The 17,990-nt window shown below is 45.6% G+C and overlaps 2 protein-coding genes across 2 annotated transcripts in view; one reads left to right on the forward strand and one right to left on the reverse strand.

Annotated features, from left to right (window-relative positions):
- Positions 1–11,031, forward strand: part of vwde (von Willebrand factor D and EGF domains) — a 33,802-nt gene extending 22,771 nt beyond the window's left edge. Inside the window, exons 18-31 of the mRNA XM_008304864.1 lie at positions 20–239; positions 376–513; positions 727–945; positions 1,223–1,660; positions 2,978–3,073; positions 3,161–3,256; positions 3,360–3,455; positions 4,706–4,801; positions 4,978–5,073; positions 5,333–5,428; positions 5,544–5,639; positions 7,542–7,637; positions 7,822–7,919; positions 10,362–11,031. Of these exons, the coding sequence (XP_008303086.1) occupies positions 20–239; positions 376–513; positions 727–945; positions 1,223–1,660; positions 2,978–3,073; positions 3,161–3,256; positions 3,360–3,455; positions 4,706–4,801; positions 4,978–5,073; positions 5,333–5,428; positions 5,544–5,639; positions 7,542–7,637; positions 7,822–7,919; positions 10,362–10,376 (1,896 nt within the window). The 3' untranslated portion in view covers positions 10,377–11,031. The remainder of the gene's footprint in view (positions 1–19; positions 240–375; positions 514–726; positions 946–1,222; positions 1,661–2,977; positions 3,074–3,160; positions 3,257–3,359; positions 3,456–4,705; positions 4,802–4,977; positions 5,074–5,332; positions 5,429–5,543; positions 5,640–7,541; positions 7,638–7,821; positions 7,920–10,361) is intronic.
- Positions 11,032–11,070: 39 nt separating this feature from the next.
- Positions 11,071–13,867, reverse strand: seraf (Schwann cell-specific EGF-like repeat autocrine factor). The gene is made up of 5 exons (XM_008304863.1): positions 13,541–13,867; positions 13,157–13,252; positions 12,733–12,837; positions 11,691–11,786; positions 11,071–11,374 (listed from the first exon to the last, which is right to left on the reverse strand). The coding sequence occupies exons 1-5, from the start codon at positions 13,755–13,757 to the stop codon at positions 11,262–11,264; spliced, it is 627 nt and encodes a 208-aa protein (XP_008303085.1). The 5' UTR covers positions 13,758–13,867; the 3' UTR covers positions 11,071–11,261.
- Positions 13,868–17,990: the final 4,123 nt, after the last annotated feature.

The following is a 17,990-nucleotide window of genomic DNA, read 5'->3' on the forward strand; positions in this document are numbered from 1 at the left end:
TTATTGTTGTTTCTTCCAGGTGTCTGTGAAGCCCTGCGAATGTCTGAACGGCGCTTCGTGCATCACCAACGTCAACCTCCCTGCTGGTAGCGGAGAATACGTGTGCGTGTGTCTCGACGGATTTAGAGGAAGGAGGTGTGAGGTGGACGTCGACGACTGTAAACCCAACCCCTGCAGACTGGGCCGCTGTATCGACGCACCCAACTCCTTCTCCTGTATCTGCCCACCTGGAATGACAGGTGGGCATCCAGTGTGTTTGGGCAACTTGTTGTCATTTATAGGAATCTGTAGCTCTGGTACTGGCTGGGCCACACCACGGTGATATAACCTATTGTCTCCTTCCTGATAAATACTGAGTTATAATGTCGTTGTCAGGCCGCACATGCAGAGAAGACATAGATGAGTGCATCTCTCAGCCTTGTTTCCCTGGAGCGGGCTGTAACAACACACTGGGCTCCTTTGTCTGTGGATTGTGCCCAAAGGGATATGTTGGTGACGGGAAAAACTGCAAACGTAAGACCAATACCTCCATATTATATTTTAAGTTTTATTCGTTAAAGAATGCTACTTTAGCTTCAGAGACAGCAGGTGCACCTCAAAGGGTCATTTTTCAACAAATTCTCTCATTTCTACCATTGGATCTCTGGTTTTATCTGAGGGAAGTATGCATTTATACATAAGTCTCATCATACATTTAACGGTCATTCACATCTTTTTGTTGCCAAGGTAACGCTGACGTGACAACACCAGTGAGAGTACCACAGGTTCCATTAAGGCCCAAACCAACAGGCCCGTCGCCGTGCAGCAGCAGCAGCGGCGGCGGCGGCGGCGGGCCGTGTTTTCCGGGGGTCCAGTGTTTTGAGAGCATCCACGTCGCGGCGGGCTTTGTTTGTGGACCCTGCCCTCCTGGTCTCCACGGAAACGGACAAATATGCACAGCAGCAGGTGAGAGTGATGCAATTCTTTTGAAGCTTGGAAACTGGTGAAATTACACTTCAGGCTTTGGGCGTTTCAATATAAAAAAAGAAACTAAAAGAAGAAAAGAAAAAAAAAGGAAAAACTGAATCTGTACAGGATGTAAAAGAAAGAAAAGGCTAAACTAAACAAAGCACTGATGGTTTTGCATTTGTTGATTCATGGGTTGGATGTTTTGTTGTTGACAATCGAGGCTACGTTTGTGTTCTTTTTTAAGCCATATCCTCTAACTCCCAGTGTCTTCCAGGTCAAGGGACAGTCGCCAGTGGAGCAGACGGTCATGTTCACGTCAACACATCAAATTCCAGCAAAGAAAAGACTCCCCCCTTCTCCTCTTCATCGTCGGCCACCTCGCCCAGGCGACCCTCCGACAGAAGGACGAGACCAGAAACAACCAGCTCCAGCATCCGGAGAGTTCCGTCCTCTGACAGAAAGACCACGGCAACCCCCCAGAATCAAACCGCATCCAGAGTGTTTGCCGCCACTGTCCACAGAGGTCAGCCCAGCGGGGTGGATCTGACCCCAGACCTCTCCACGGGGGTCAGGTGGGGGTTGCCAGCTCACCGTGTGACCTGCGCCGACTCGCCCTGCTTCCCCGGTGTTCCCTGTGAGCCCACCGTCCTCGGGTCCTTCAGGTGTGGACGCTGCCCGTACGGCTACACCGGAGATGGAGTCACGTGTAAAGGTAGTTCGTCTTATAGCGCTGACTCACAAAGTCAGAGAGCTGCAACTACAGCTTAGCTAAACCGTGTGGCAGATAAATAAAACCTCAGTTTTCTGCTCTTTATTCGTCAAGACAAAAACAAACAAAGTGTTTCCCTACTGCACTGACCTGAGGACTGTATAAAAGGCTCAATGAAAAACCCAGAATAAAACGTGATCTTGGTTCATTGCTGATTTGTACAAATGAGCTTAAGTTTGCCAAATTTATCTTCAATTAAAAACAGTTGCATTAAAAACATCCAGCTGGCTGTAAATAGTCAGATGGTGGTCACAACATTGTGTATAATTACTTATTTTTACAAAAACTACGAATTTGTGTGGCTTCATAATGTTTATATAGAAATATACGATATAAAAAAAAAATCAGGTTCTCGTCTTTAGTCAGTTTTGACCGAAATTTGTCGCTTTTTTAAGGAAAGAACGACTTCTTGCGAGACTGAAAATGTTAAAGATTGATAACGGGGGCGCCGCTACAGCTCACCTGGTTGAGCTGGGGTCCCATGTACCGGGGCTATAACCCCCAACACAGAGGTCATGAGTTCAACTCCGGCTCATGGCCCTTTTCCGCAGGTCCTTCCCCCATTCTTCTCCCCCACTTTCCTGCCTCTCTCTCGACTGCACTCTCAAATAAGGCCAAAAAAGAAGATTGATAACGAAATTGGATGTATTGACGCTTTAAAAAGCATAAAGCCAGGTACCCCACAGAACATAAACTCCTCACATTACTCCCTGTGTGTCCTCAGGCCAGTTATCAAATTAGCTGCAGTCAGTCAACAAATTGATTAATTGACTAATTTTTCCAGCTCAGCTGCAAAACAAGTCAAGCATTCATATTTGATGCACCTGGAGGGATACTGGAGTGCCTGGTAACCTTTTCAAGACGTTGCTTTGCTCTGTGGCGCTCTTGCATACAGGTCTGTCATTACTACCTGAAGTACTGCTTATTTTTAGGTATTGAATGCATTGATGTAGAACTTATGGATAGATTAAGACGACAGCATTCATTATGTATGAAGAGCTGAAATCAGAAGCAATAAAGCACTTGGTCACTATGACTTTAATCAGCTCTATTAGGTCTAGTAGCTCATGTTAACAAATAGCAGTAATATAGATTCTTGTATATCTGGCAATAATGACCCCTGTTTGGCCGTGTTTAGGCATTTACTATTATCTCTCAACCTCACATAGCCGTTAACGAAGCTCTCTGGGTCTGAATTAAAACCCTTAACCTGCTTCCTCAGCTTTTAAAAAAAAACACCCAAATGCATTTTGATTTCAGTCGTGTGCAGGTATCAGTGTGGGAGGAACATGGAGTGCACTCTGCCCAACACCTGCACCTGCAAGGCGGGTTACACCGGATACAACTGCCACATCGGTGAGCGTGACAATAACAAGTTAAATCACTCATCATTGGCTAGTTTATCCTAGTCTCTGGTTTTGTTCATCTTCTCTTCTCTCCCAGCGGTGTGCCGGCCGGACTGTAAGAACCAGGGCAAGTGTGTGAAACCCGGTGTGTGTGAATGCCCTCCAGGCTACGGTGGGCCCACCTGCGAGGAAGGTAACCGCCGCTCGTATTCACAGCCGTCTGATCTGCCGACACGTTGCTCAGAGAGTCCTGGTGAGCGTGTTTGTGTTGTTTACCACTCTGTGTTGTGGTGCAGCGAGCTGTGAGCCGCCCTGCCAGCATGGAGGCACCTGTCTGGCCAGGAACCTGTGCACCTGCCCCTACGGCTACGTGGGACCGCGATGTGAAATCAGTGAGATGTTACTTAACTACTGAATATGTGACTAGAGTGAAGTTTTATCCATAAACCCCCCCAGGTGATTACATTCAGACCGATAGTTTTTGTATTAGACATGTTCCAATATGCAAATGAAGTGTTGTCTAATTAACGCTAGTGTAAAAATTTACATAAATTTATGGAGCAGAAATCTGAACATCAGATAAACGCAGGTTCAAAATTCCTTTTTTGTTGTTGTTATTGACTGTCAACAGTCCAAAAGAAATACATTTTTTCCATGTTTTTAGGAATAAAATGTCGTATAAATTCGGATATAAATCAGGCTGTGACTATCACGTAAAGATCTTAAGAGCATAGATGGGAATGAAATTGAAAAGTTTGGTGTATAGAACTTCTGCTGGAGTCGACGTTTGTGGCTCAGAGTGTAAAAACAATGAATTATTTCATTAGTGACCAAGCTGCAAGGAGGCTCAGTGATTAGCATCGTTGCCTCGCAGCTAGAAGGTCGCGGGTTGGCGTCCCGGTGAGGACACCCGGGATCTTTCTACGTGGAGTCTCCATGTTCTCCCCGTGGAGCGTGGGTTCTCTCCGGGTTCTCCGGCTTCCTCCCACAGTCCAGAAACATGCTGAGGTTAATTGGTGATTGTAAATTGTCCGTAGGTGTGAATGTGAGTGTGCTTGGTTGTCTGTCTCTAAGTGTAGCCCTGTGATAGACCGGTTACCTGTCCAGGTGAACCTGCCTTCACCCTGAGTCAGCTGGGATAGACTCCAGCCCCCCACCACCCTAGTGAGGATTAAGGTGTATAGATAGTGGATGGATGGAAATCCTGATCACTGATCCAGGGCTCTTAGATCATAAAGATCAGTCAGGATGTTGTTCAAGTCTGGTCTGCATCATGGTAAACGTCATCAGAGCAGCTTTAATCTAAGCATCCTTGGATTCGGTAGGGTTCTCTCCGGGTTCTCCGGCTTCCTCCCACAGTCCAGAAACATGTTGAGGTTAATTGGTGATTGTAAATTGTCCGTAGGTGTGAATGTGAGTGTGCTTGGTTGTCTGTCTCTAAGTGTGGCCCTGCGACAGACTGGCGACCTGTCCAGGGTGTCCCCTGCCTTCGCCCTAAGTCAGCTGGGTTAGGCTCCAGCCCCCCCGCGACCCTAATGAGGATTAAGCGGTGTATAGAAAATGGATGGATGGATGGATTCGGTAGACCAGGTTTCTGTGGTTTAATGTAGGATTGTTAATAATGTTCATTTATTTCTCTCAGTGGTGTGCAACAGACACTGTGAGAATGGAGGCGAGTGTGTTTCTCCTGACGTCTGCAGATGCAAACCTGGCTGGTATGGACCGACGTGTAACTCAGGTACAGAATAAACCGTCCACCAGGCATGTGTTCAGACTGTAGGCTGAGCAGCACAGAACTGGATGTGAGACTAGATTTTTTTTACACTTACGTATTGTTTGTGAAACAACAAAACATGCCGCTTTTTCTGAAATATGCATAAAGGTAAGCAGAACTTCTTGTGCCTCGTGTTCCAGCTCTGTGTAGCCCCGTCTGTCTGAATGGAGGAACATGTGTGAAGCCCAACGTCTGCGCCTGTCCCAGTGGCTTCTATGGCTCTCAGTGTCAAATCGGTAAGACGGCTTTTCCTGCTCTGTCCTGCCGTAGAAAGAAATTGTGTTTCAGGTGATTAGTTACTGACTGATTTCCATTTATTACAATGACAGTACTATTATATATTCTTTTACATTCAGTAGGAGGGAGGTCCCTTTATGTCTGAGCTGTTTGTCCTGTGTTTGTATTAAATGTGGGTCCTTTAAAATGCTGAAGAATGTCATGTGTGTGTGTGTGTGTCTCCCGAGGTCTTAACAATTGATCATGTTGTCGTTCCAGCTGTTTGCAGTCCTCCTTGTAAGAACGGAGGTCAGTGCATGAGAAACAACGTGTGCTCCTGCCCCGAAGGCTACACGGGGAAGAGGTGTCAGAAGAGTAAGTAGCGCCACAGGCTGGGTATTTAGAGCGCCATGTGAGGAGCGATGGCGCTGCACGGTCATGGACGTGGAGGGAGAATATGAAATGTGATGTGCAAACAAATATTTTCCAGGCGTGTGCGAGCCGATGTGCATGAACAGGGGCAAGTGTGTGGGACCCAACACGTGCTCCTGCGCGTCGGGATGGAGGGGGAAGAGGTGCAACATACGTGAGTGACGCAGCGCCTTGTTCATACACATAAAAACCCCGGCAGGTAGTAAAAACCATACAGTGGTAGCTGCACAAATAATCTGCATGTTTTAGGTTTAGACTCATACAATGGAAAGACATTCACTGCACTCCCCAATAATCTTTAAACCTCAGCATTTTCATTCTAATTTCCTCTGTTACCGTGTGTTCTTTAATGCATAGAAAAACATCAGGCCTTTTTATTTTTTGTATATTTATATAAAAATCACATTACTTTTGGTTCATGCAAAGCACTTCAATAGTCTTGAATCGCACTCTGTTTCAACGAGAAATGCATCAAATGGAGAAAGACTAGATGTGCTTTAGGCTAAAAAAAAACAAAAAACAAAAGCAGACTTTCTCTGCAGGCTGCTCAGAGATCATCTTTGATCGGGTAAGACGTAGGCCTGTGTACAGTCATTCTTATTTTCTGTATTCTGTAGGGGATATTCTGGATCAATTTCCTGATAAAAGGTCAGAAAAATAGTTCCCACAGGTCGAGGAGGTGTGTTCAGGTATCTTCAACCAACAGTCAGTTTGTACGTCCTCCATTCCTTTCCTCGCCTCCTCTTCCAGCAGTGCAGTCCCTCCTACCTGAGATGTGAGTGGAAGGAGGCAAGAAAAAGCTTATTGCAATTTTGTTTTTAACTTTAGAGCCGTTGTTTTAAAGAAAGCATGTGTTGTGGCACAGCTGCATCATGTGGTTGTAGTGTAGCCTAGCGCTGTCATCTGTGATCTCTGCCAGGTGAGTGCGTTCATTACAACTTGTGTATTTGCTTCAACTCACAATGTGGCAAAAACACACACACACAGATAAACCCCACGAATACAAAAGCAAGACTTCCACTTGCAGAGTTCTGCTCCTGCTGAGGTTTATATATACCAGCTGTGTGTCTGTGCATCTTCGCTCATGGCGTCCTACAGAAAGCCTCCTCGAGGTCCGCGTGAAGAATTGAAACGTCTTTCAAGATGGCGCGCTAAGATGGATTACCGTGTGACAGGCCTGAGGACGGAGGAGACGAGGAGGCACAACACAGAGACACGAAAAGCCCTAAAACATCCAGTCCTTCCATAATGAGCTGTAAAGTGATGATATTTATGCTCTTAATTGAGAGGGACAAGGTTCGCTTCCCTGTGCGAGCGCCATGCATCTTCTCAGTTATAACTGTTGGTTATCTTTTGAACTTGTTAGACCCAGTTCTTTTGTTGAAACAGCTCCAAGGAATAGTCGGAGAAAAGTTCAGGTCTCAGGTTAAACAGTTTATTCAGGTCACAGGTAAAGTTCTACAGCGCTGGATTCAGAGGAACAGAGAGTGCTCTCATGTCCAGCTGAACTGAGATTTTTCGGTTCCAGGTTACAGATATCTTCTTGGGCTGGGCCTGCCCCGAACATAGATAAGACTTGTGCGCTACCGAGTTTAATTGGCCAGTTACCAATCGCGTGGACAGGCATACTTCTTCTGCGCTCTGTCCACGTCCTTGACATTTAGTAAGCAACATGTGTGGATGTTGTTGGTACGGCGTGTAGCTAAAGTAGCAATCGTATCTAATAGAAAAGAAGAATTTCTGCTGTCTCCAAGTGTGCAAACCGGTTCTCACCGGACACATTATCTTCAAGGACATAAGCTCAGCACAAAATACAAACTCAGAATACATAATAACTTGAAACTTAATTAATTATAAGAACCATAGGAATCATGGAAAAATACAGACTGAGAACACATAATAGCTTGAATCATACTTAATTATAACAAACTTATTACGCTTGTAATCTTCAATATAGCCTTCCCCCCCTACAAGAGTCTACCCTTTGGCATTGCATCCATGTCGTGTTTTGTAGTGAAACACTGTGTTCATGCCTCCCTCGCTGCTTTCATTCTAGCTGTCTGTCTGCAAAAGTGTAAAAATGGCGGCGAGTGTGTGGGACCCAACACCTGCCACTGTCCCGTCGGCTGGGAGGGCCTGCAGTGTCAAACACGTGAGTCTGTCTGTTATTCCTTCTGTTTGTCGTTTGGACAAACAAAAGCACACGATACCGTTTTGAATTCTTCAGTCGCGTCTTATTTTCCCGTGTTGTTGTTTCTCATTTCTGACTGTGACTGACTGGAACGACAATCAGAAGCTGAATAGATAACATCATTTATGTCTGACTTCCTCCTCAGCGGTCTGCAGACAGCGCTGCCTGAACGGAGGGAGGTGTGTGCTGCCCGACTACTGCCACTGTCGGAGAGGATACAAGGGCCTCACCTGTGCGATAAAGGTGAGACGAGGGGCCACGGTTCGTATACAGTCCATGGGTCTGGGGAAAGGACGAAAGAGCGCTAATAACTAATAACTCCAGGGTTAAAGGTTGTGTTTCCTCTGAGGTTCTGCTGGCCTCATCATTACCGTTACAGTAGAGTCAAGCTTCATAAAATATATCAACATTTTTAGTCCTGATGGCTGGAAACACCTTCAGAACATTTGACCGCCTTGTTAGGTTATTTTCCCTCTAACGTTGCAGGATATTTATCTGCCAGAAAAACAGATGCTCCGCTCTTTGACTTGAATGTAACTCTAATAACTCAGAAGCACTGAGACTCCCCATAGCTCCTTTTGCACCAGGGGTCTCAAACTCGACTTACCCAGGGCGCCGCTGGAGGTAGCGTCTGGGTGAGGCTGGGCCGCAGCAAGTATTCCCCCAATGAAGGGTTTCAAGTGTTCCAGGAAAAAGTACAGCTGATCCAATCTTCTCAATCTTTATTTATAACAATTCAGAACATGAACGGTTCTTCAGAACATGGGCTCCTCTTACCTGGTCCGACCTCACTGCTTCCTCTGACACAGCTGAGCCACATCTGGCTTGAGGGAAAAAGCAACTGAGACCCTCGGTGTGGCTTGAAGATGCTCATCAGTAAGTTTGGACCTGAACTTTGACTTATTAAAGTTCATGGTGGAGAAGAGCTTTTCACACAGATGGAATAAAACAAACAAAACATGCATTTGCATGGGTGACAGGATGTATGTTCCCTCCACTCAGTGACTCTCCTGAATCACGTTTCAAGTGGCTAACGTTGCTAATTCGTGTTGCTGTCATGAGCCTGAGCTATGGTAGCCCACAAGTGATAAAAACATATAAAAACGTCCAGAACAACGACTCGTGCAGAAAAACTCGCGGGCCGCACTAACATCAAACTTTGATGTAGAGTAGGAGGCCACAAAATATCCTCCGACGGGCCTCAATTGGCCCCCGGGCCACGAGTTTGAGACCCCTGTACAGATGTCGTGCGATTATTAGAAATCAAGGCTGTGAAAATGAAAACCTTGATGTCAAAACTCAGAAGAACCCAAACACCAAGACACACATCACTGAATCGCCTTCATCTGTGATTCACACGTCATTTAAAAAGAACTTCTCAGCATTTATCCTTCTACGGAAGCCGAGAGCGGTCATGGCCGCACATTGTTTTAAACGCCGTTTTCTCTGCGTTCGTTTTCTCGAGATAACGAGATAATTATCGCGTTGACAGTTTCGGCTGTCACTTCAGCCTTCATCAGAAGTTGTCGGACTTCCTGGTGTGACGTATCTTATATAGACAGCTGTCCGGGAACTCCGACATGACGTGTCATGAGAACAGCTGACCGGGCAACTTCCAATGAAGCGCTCGTGCCCGGCCTCGTCTGTCCTCCGGCCCCCCGCTGGTGACTGAGGATGGAATCCCAGGTGTGTGGGACCCCCCACACACCTGGGATTCCATCCTGGACCGGGCATGAGCGGGCAAACACGAACAGCAATTATCTCGTTTTCACGAGAAAATGATTCTTGTTATCCCGAGATAACGAGAAAATGAACTCGTTATCTCGAGAAAACGGCGAAGAAAGAACAGTAGCGGAAAACGACCGCTCTCTGCTTCCGTAGTCCTTCAGTGCTGACAGGATGTTACTTGTGACGTAATCCTCCACTGATGTTTTCAAGAGAAACCTCAAGATCTGCATATGAAGAGTTAATTTGCAAAAACAGATAACGCCACCTTCACAAACCTTCACTATTCCATCGTCTACCTGAGACGACATCAATCAAACTTCAGTTCTCTCTGTTGTTGTCATTTCTACTGAGTCACATCCACTCAGCTTCAGTCTGACTGATATCATCTCAAGCAAACAACAAAAAATAATTCTCTGAAAATCCTTATTCATTGACTATTGCTTGCTCTTAATATCTCAAGATTTTTATTTATTTTTTTAACAAATGGATCTCGTGTTCCTGTTTTGTCTGATTTAGTTTTTTTGTTGTTGTTCTATTTCATTCAAAATTTTGATTTTACTAATTTCATCCTGGCTTGATGTTCTGCACATAATTTTGTTGCTGCTTGTCTGAAAACACATACGGCTCTCTGATGGACTCAGGTTGTTTTAGCCTTACTGTGTAAACACATCTGATTTGGTTTGAATCAGATGGAGCTGTGAGTAGGACGCTGCTCAGAGCCAAAGTAATATATTTATAACACATCTAATCCATCGGGAGTCATTAGTGGCTGATGATTGGTCGACCGCTGGTTCAGCTAATTATGTCTTGTAGCGCGCCAGCATTCCTACATCGGAGGCGTGACGTGAAACACAACAGTGTCGGCGTCCAGTGGGGTGTGTGTGTTGCCATGCCGACTCATGATCCCAGAATGCACTGCAAGTCTGATGTCACTGAATTCATATCTGCACTTCACAGGCGTCCCAAGCATGACGGAGGCCGCAACGAGAAACGGGACGAAAGAGGCCACGAAATGCACAAAGCGAGGAGAGAGCGCACCGGAAGTCGTCGCGTACACGAGTGTGTGCGTGTTGTTGCCTGAATGTGTGGCTCTGTGCACATCTGGCTGCTAACGGAGGGACTCGATGTGTTTGCACTTGTGTTTCCGTCCCCGTACGTCACTACCTCAAGGCTCAGAGCAGCGCACATCTGTTAGAGGCATCTTCATACAGATGTGTGTTGCGTGTTGTGAAAAAAAAAGACAAGTTAGTCATGATTCATTCAGTGTGTAGGTTATTACAGGCAAGCTTTTAGTTTTATTACAACTTATCCAGATTTATAGCTGATTTAACCAACCGACATGCACTGTCTGTTTCTTATCTTGAATCTGCTTTAGTTGGGACACATCAGACTGAAGACGTTGATTTATGTTGCAGGTTAACAACAACAGCATTTGTATATTTTCCCTTTTTTTTGGCTCCTTTAATATATTGTTCCATCAGGCCTGTTGGTGCCTGTTGTTCATTTACACTGATACCAAATATAGATCCAACTAATGATCATCTGTGGGTTTGTTTTCTAAATAAAAATACAGCAGATTACACTGTGGTACGAATTACACGAGAGAAAATAAAGACGATGTACTGATTCTTTGCTTTTTTCTTCTTGGTTAAATGATGCATGCAGCTCAGGGTTTTTTATTTTATTTTATTTTATTTTATTCGATGGCACAAATTACAGTCCAGTCTGTAGCATGTTTATACAGTCACATAAAAAAAAAAGAATTACATAGAAAATGTTTGTTTTTTTAAATGTAAAAACTACCTTCAGCTACAAAAACGTAATCATCCAAACAACCGTCGCCTCCGGTGCGTCGCGCTAGTGGGACTTTTTCCTCTCCTCGCAGTGAGGTCCGGAGAAAGGCGGGCGACAGCGGCATTTGTTGGGGGAGATGCACTTCCCTCCGTTCAGGCAGGGCTGAGTGCACACAGCTACAGCCGAGACAAGGACAAGACAAAAGAAACGCACGGAGAGGTGTTAATCTCTGTAAAACTGGGAAAGTGAAAGCGACTGAAAAGACTGTAAATCCAGCAGTTAGCCACAGAGGTGAGAAGTGCTGCGTCACATCTGGAAATACGCTGTTCTGTTCTCACCAACATACGGATCATTTCTGTCCGTGTGGCACTCAGATATCAGGAACATTACTTTTATTGTAAGTCGGATGCAGACTGGCGCTGAGGGGACGTGTAACCATGACCCAGCCTCATGCTTGTAAAGTGCATTAATGCTTGAACGGTTTGAACTCACCGGTATGGCAGGCACCACCCAGCCATCCCTCCGGACAGCTGCAGATTCCTGGGGCCACACAGATCCCCCCGTTCCGGCAGCCTTGTGGGCAAAGCGCTGCAACGGAGAACAAACCGTAGAGAAAGATTCTCAGCATGCCAGGAGTCAGACGGCGGCTGTAACTGAGCTGCACTGGAGGCATTTGCCTTCCTGTCTGAAGTTAAAAACGGTCCATAGCTCAGCGCTTTGGTGGAAATGGTTAGTTTGGCTCTGCCCAGTGGTGACAACACCCGCCCACCTACCACCTCTCAAGCTCACAAAATATTTCTTGTGTTTATTCCGAAACCAGAATTGTAAAAATACTTCCTGTACGTCGCACATGTAATTCAACAGACGCTCGGCCAAAGTGACTTTACAAATCCTACGTTTAAATATTAACGTCAAGGCCTTAAAATATTTTATATTGTGCAATGTACCTAAGTAAACTAAATATTAACATTAAGTGCCAATTTTTTCCCCCTCAGCTTTCCTTTTCCCCCTTGTTTTCAGTCTTTATGCTAAGCTAACTGGCTGCTAATAGGAGTTGTATCACCATCATACTCTTCCATCTACTGCACTGTTGATCTTATTGTGATCGTTTGTGAGGGATAGAGGTGGTTTCAGGTGGATTTTGTTCCATTTGGACAGATCCAGGCTGGCAGCTAACCCCATGTTTACAGCCCGTATGCTAAGCTAAGCTAAGCTAAGCTAAGCAGCTTCTGCCTATGTAGACATGAGAGAGTAGAAGTCTTCTCATGTCACGCTATGTCAGACTCTCTGACTCTTGCTGGTTAGAAATGTTTTTTGGAAGTTGACTAAAAGGTGGATTAACCGCTCAGTCAGACTTGTTGTTCGGAGGTAAACTGAATGTCGCCTCCCATCAGCAGCTTTGACCAGGAAAAAAAACAACCTTAAAGACGTCTACTAATGTCTGATGAGCGGCTCCAGCTGAGAGTCCAGCTCCATTTGGTGTCTTTGACCTTTGGTGTTAATTGGGGGTAACCGGATACGGCCGTAAACGAACCCTCTTGGCATTTTGATCCGGTCCAGCTCGAGGGGCAGATGCACTTGGCCACTCCGTTGACAGCGGTGCATTCTCCTCCGTTCCAGCATCCCCCATCACAAGTCACTGTGAACAGACAGAGCACGGCGGTGAGCAGGGACTCACCTGTCGGCACAGGTTTCACCGACACACCTCAGGAACGCTTCAATACGCACCAAGAGAATAACGTTAGGCTTCAGCTTTAACTGTTCACTTGAGTAACGACATCATTTTGTCTTTCCTCTCACACTGGATTCTGCTGTGTGAACACGGCTCTGTTAAACCACCCAGCCACTAAATGCCCCGCCGCTGAACGTCCACGCCAACATACCTGAATGCAGACAGTTTTAGGAGTCTTCCAGGATTTACTAGTTCACGGCGACTCGCTCCAAATAAACCTGCTCACCTTTGTGACAGTATCGTCCTCCGTATCCACGAGGGCATCTGCATTTTCCAGGGCGGAGGCACATTCCTCCATTCTTACATTTGGGATAACAGTTGGCTGCAGGAACACACATGATTTAGTCATTATTGTTGATGTTCTGGTTCCGAGCGTTGGCCCATCTGTCGTCCAAATCTGAGGCATTTTAAATGATAAGATGTTCATTTATGACTGTGTGAACTGACATGCTGACTATTTGTACACTGCATTCAATCAAACACAGTATATTCTTCTTTATATTTGTATATTTGACCTTAAACTTTTGCTCTTCTGTGCGGTGAATACACAAAATACTGAACTGACTCTTTGCAGTCAAACTAAAAGCAGACAAAAGCTCCGGTACATCACCGTATTTGCACGTCTCTCCCTCGTAGCCCTTGGAGCAGAAGCATGTGTTGTTGCGGATGCAGATCCCGGCGTGTTCGCACGGCGGCTCGCACTTCGCTTTGGGGTCAAACACGAAGCCCATCGCGACTCCCCGGGGCGCGTCCGAGCCTCCGTAGCAGACGCCGGCGAGGGCGACCAAGGAGGCGAGAAGGAAGAGCGCCGAAGAAACAAAGCCCATCGCTTTGGTGTTTATTTCCTGGAGAGTAGAAGGTGAGGAGCGGTGGACGGAGATGGAGAAAGTCTCCCACAAAGTCCTGACGGCTTCTCCGCGTCGGCCCCGCTGCTGCTGCTTGAGCCGGTGTGGAGCCGGGGGGCAGCCGACGGGGCGGGGCGGGGAGAGGCTCCGGGTGTGGGGGCTGGAGGTTTCGGCTGGATGGTGAGTAGTGACAGAGATCACAGAAGCACGTACATGTTGGAGGAAACTTAGAATTAATGCAGTAATAATTCGAAAAAATTTTTTTCTCAAAGCAGTTTTAGTAAATGTAGCTTTCTAGCTAGTTTGCTAACAGCGTAAACATTAGCTTTGCTAGCTAACTAGCCGTTAGCTAACTAGCCGTTAGCTAGCAAGCGAACATTTTTTGCATTTTTCAATCCAAAATATGTTCCTGTACAAAATATTACGTGGTTGGCTAGCGCATTTTGGCAAAGGGAAACTACAAATACCAATGAGGGTGGACAACATGGGCTTCAAAGGCATTTGTGTAGCTAACGTTGGGCTAATGCTAGCTCAGTGTGGTTTGTGCTAAACAGGAAGTGGCCTCCCTGAACGGAGGGAGGGATTGTGTGGTTGCAATTTTTTCCAATTTTGTGGCTCAGTCAGCACAAACCCAGTTAATATTTATAATTCTTGGTGGAGACCTGAAAGTTTTCAAAAATGCCAAATGACAGGCGAAAGGAAAGGAATGGAGCAGCAGTAAAAACATGGAGTCCTGGCTTTAAATGGCTTTAATGAAGAACTGCAGCACATTGAGACCATATTGCTATTATTTATACCGGTATTGCAATATGAGTCACGGTTTTGGTGCAGTTTTTCATTTATTTTGCACTGGTAAGGTACAAAAAATAATCAGCAATTTCCCGTATGTCAGGGGAACATGATTTGTAGGATGAGGCATCTCCTGGTTTGTTCATAATGGTATCATGTGACACGTTTTATCTTCATCAAAACATGGCAGCTCCTCCAATTTCAATCATATTCAGATTATTGTTCAGCACTAATATATACAGTCGTGACTCGATAATCCGACCCTTAACAATCCTAAACCTGCTATCCGACAGGTTTTTAGGAAAAACCAACAGAACCCATAAAAACAGCCTTAACATAGCGACAGCCTTGGATTCTGACTCCGACATGACATTTAATGTCACCAATCAGGATGACGGCGTATTATCTGACTGAACAATCCCACAGATTGGCTACGTTCACACTGCAGGACTTGATGCTCAATGAGGAATTCTTTGTGACTTCCTTCACGTTTCCAGTTCAATGCGACTTGTATGTGATCTGCTGTGTGAACTTCATACGAGCCAAAAGTGTCCCGCATGCGCAGAAGAGGACACGACGACGTCACACGCAGCGAGCGTGCTCAGTGTTTATGGAAGTAAACATGGATGGTAACGGTGGAGCGTATCTGCCACTCCCCCGCCGCCACCGATGGAGGAAACAGAAGTGTGAGCGCTAACTAAACTAGCATCAGCAGCCAAGTACTGCCTGTGTGTTCTGGACACTTCCACCCCGTCAGAGCGCTGCCCCGGGGTGGAAGTGGCCGGACCGTGCACAATCGCACCGTCAGTTAGGCTGAAGTCCAGTGATGCGTAGTGTTCTAACAACACACTAGTTATTATAACAACTATGAACAATAATTAACAACTAATGATCCTTCCAGCATCAAGCCCTCCTTGTATCTGGACCTCCGTCTTGACAATCCGACAGCCTTGCTATCCGACATAAAAGAAGGTTTTACATTTAGTGTCGGATTATCGAGTCACGACTGTAGTCTATGATGTCGTCAAACACAGTGGGGTTCAGTCATCTTAAACCTACATGAGGCATGAAAAAAAGAAAACTGTTCTTAAACATGTAGTTAGACTCAGACTATACTGACATACAGATGTGCAGCTAAAATAAAGTCACACTAAACCATGAATATTAACCCATTATATACAGGAAGAGTGACATTTACACAGAGTAGGAGTAGAATCTGACTGTGTCCTGGTATGTTTGATGGAGGTCCAGTACAAAATATAAGAAAACAGACATTTCTTAGTTACTGCTGTTAAAAGAAGTCCAGTTGTCCAAATAGACAAATTTAATAGAACAAAACGCTTTATTGTCATCAAACATGGTGCATGATGAATAATCACACTATCCGAATTTTGACAACAAGATAGTTGTGATTATTAAGCTGAGGTTTGAGAAATCCATCAACTAATTACAAAAACCATTAACAGAGAACTTGTCCTGCTTTCCCTGCATAGGCCACACACCTCACAACCCCACTGATAGTAACAGGAACAGGAAAAAAACCTTGCATATCATGTTTTAAACAAAAGAAAAAATCACTTCTGTTGTGTTGAAATGACGTCAGGACTTTCAGAGATAACTCAAAATGAGTTGAAATGAAAAATGTGAGACAGGCAGTTTTCTAGTTCAGTTTAAACGACCCTTAACTCATCAACCCTCGACCCGTGTTGTTCGTTCATTATCGTAGCCGCTGAAGGGAAACTGACAGGCAGTAAAAGGTTTGGTCTGTGGCCACCTTGCTTCTACTCGTCAGCAAGATGTTTTGTAAGATGCGAGCTCTTGTGGAGCACATGTGGAAAATCCATTTCCTTGTGCCTGGTAAAAAGAAACGCTGGGCCTATATGAAGTATGGGCTGAGTGGAGGCTCTGCTGTAATGACAATAACACAACCAAACCCATAGCGGATGTGGCCGTCCTCTCAACCGGGCCTCCTGAAGCTAAACCCGTCGAATGGGAGCTGAAGGGAAGTAGATTTCCATATGATTTTGTTCTTTTTCTCACAAATGAACTTGTGCAGCTGCTCTTTCTGTGTGAAATGCCGGGAGACTGGCTGCTTATCTGCCGTTCCCTGCAATGGCGGTTCATTCAGAGTTCAGTGTGCCGTTTACCGGTTTGCATAATGCTCCGACGGATCACTCTGAAGTGGCAGATTACATTTCCATAAAGATTTCATGAGCAAAATGTGTAATCGCTTGGCTGCTACTCGTTGCAGCCACCGTGTCTGATCTGAGAGTCATTCCTTGGACCGACCACAGCAACAAACAGAGATTCTGGAGCGACTGTGTTGTACATGTCTGAGTGAAGTCCCGGCAGAGGGACTCTCTTTTCAGACGGTTTGGACTTTGCAACGTCAGTTTAGATCCAACCAAGTGGAGGACTTTGGACAGAAGCAGTATAATGTTGTTATATGTTTGTGCAGTGATAACACGCTACGATTTATGGATGAATTATGTTGAGTTATTGATTAATAACTGCTGGCTTTATTCCATCTGTATCAGCAGTGTCAGACTTACGGCCTGCGGGCCAAAACCGGGTCGCCAGGGGGTTCAGTCCGGCCCGCAGGATGAATTTTGACAGTAAAAAAATGCATAAAAGACGCAAAGTAGAAATTTGTAATAAAATGCTATTCCTAAATTATCCACCAGAGGGCGCACCGTGTTAGTCAGAGTAGAAGACTGAGGGCGAGCAGCAGATGGTTGTTACGGTGGGGTCGACCCTACACCCTCATTAACCAGCATGTCTTCGTCAAAAAGGAGAAAAGTGGACACAGAGTGAAGAGTTGTCCAAGACAGATGGACCACGTCCTGTTTATTCACAGAGACGAAGACCTGCTGCTTGGTGCGTGTTAAACAAGTTTCTGCGCTCAAGGAATATAAGATGTGGCGCCACTATGAGACTCATCATGGCGAAACATACGACAGCTCGCAAGGACAACTGAGCAGACAGAAGATGAATGAATTGCTGGTGGGTCTGAGGAAACACCTGGAGCTGAGAGGCCAGTGAAGCGGCGCTAAAAGCCACCTAGCTGATTGCTAATGACATAGCATTAGCATCAAAGCTGTATTCCGACGGCGAGTTTGTTAAAACGTGCATGGTGAAGGCTGCAAAACTCGCGTGTCCCGAGAAGCGACCAGCGGTATGAAAAGAACTGATTTAGTCGGTAAAGACATTCAGCGAGTCAAGGGGCAGCCCTGGTGGAGTCCAACACCCACTGGGAACGTGTCCGACTTATTGCCGAGAGTGCGGACACAGCTCGCTCCAAAGTGCAATCTCAAACAGCTTCATCAAAACAATTAATGCCCTAAATCCTAACTTCATTTGGAGGAACAAGCCACCCTATATTAAAAAAGATCAACTGGTTAAAGATATAAAAGACGGGGGCTTGAC

Source organism: Stegastes partitus, unplaced genomic scaffold, assembly GCF_000690725.1.
Source record: "Stegastes partitus isolate 25-593 unplaced genomic scaffold, Stegastes_partitus-1.0.2 Scaffold2338, whole genome shotgun sequence".
Classification (NCBI taxonomy): domain Eukaryota; kingdom Metazoa; phylum Chordata; class Actinopteri; family Pomacentridae; genus Stegastes; species Stegastes partitus.

What these genes read in the sequence shown, in the direction of transcription:
- seraf (XM_008304863.1), bottom strand. Translation starts at nt 13,757, where the DNA reads ATGGGCTTTGTTTCTTCGGCGCTCTTCCTTCTCGCCTCCTTGGTCGCC. An exon ending in CGGATCAAAATGCCAAGAGG is followed by an intron (nt 11,787 to 12,732) that starts GTTCGTTTACGG and finishes TCTCCGTTGCAG; the next exon opens with CGCTTTGCCCACAAGGCTGC. An exon ending in GGGTGGTGCCTGCCATACCG is followed by an intron (nt 11,375 to 11,690) that starts GTGAGTTCAAAC and finishes TCTCGGCTGTAG; the next exon opens with CTGTGTGCACTCAGCCCTGC.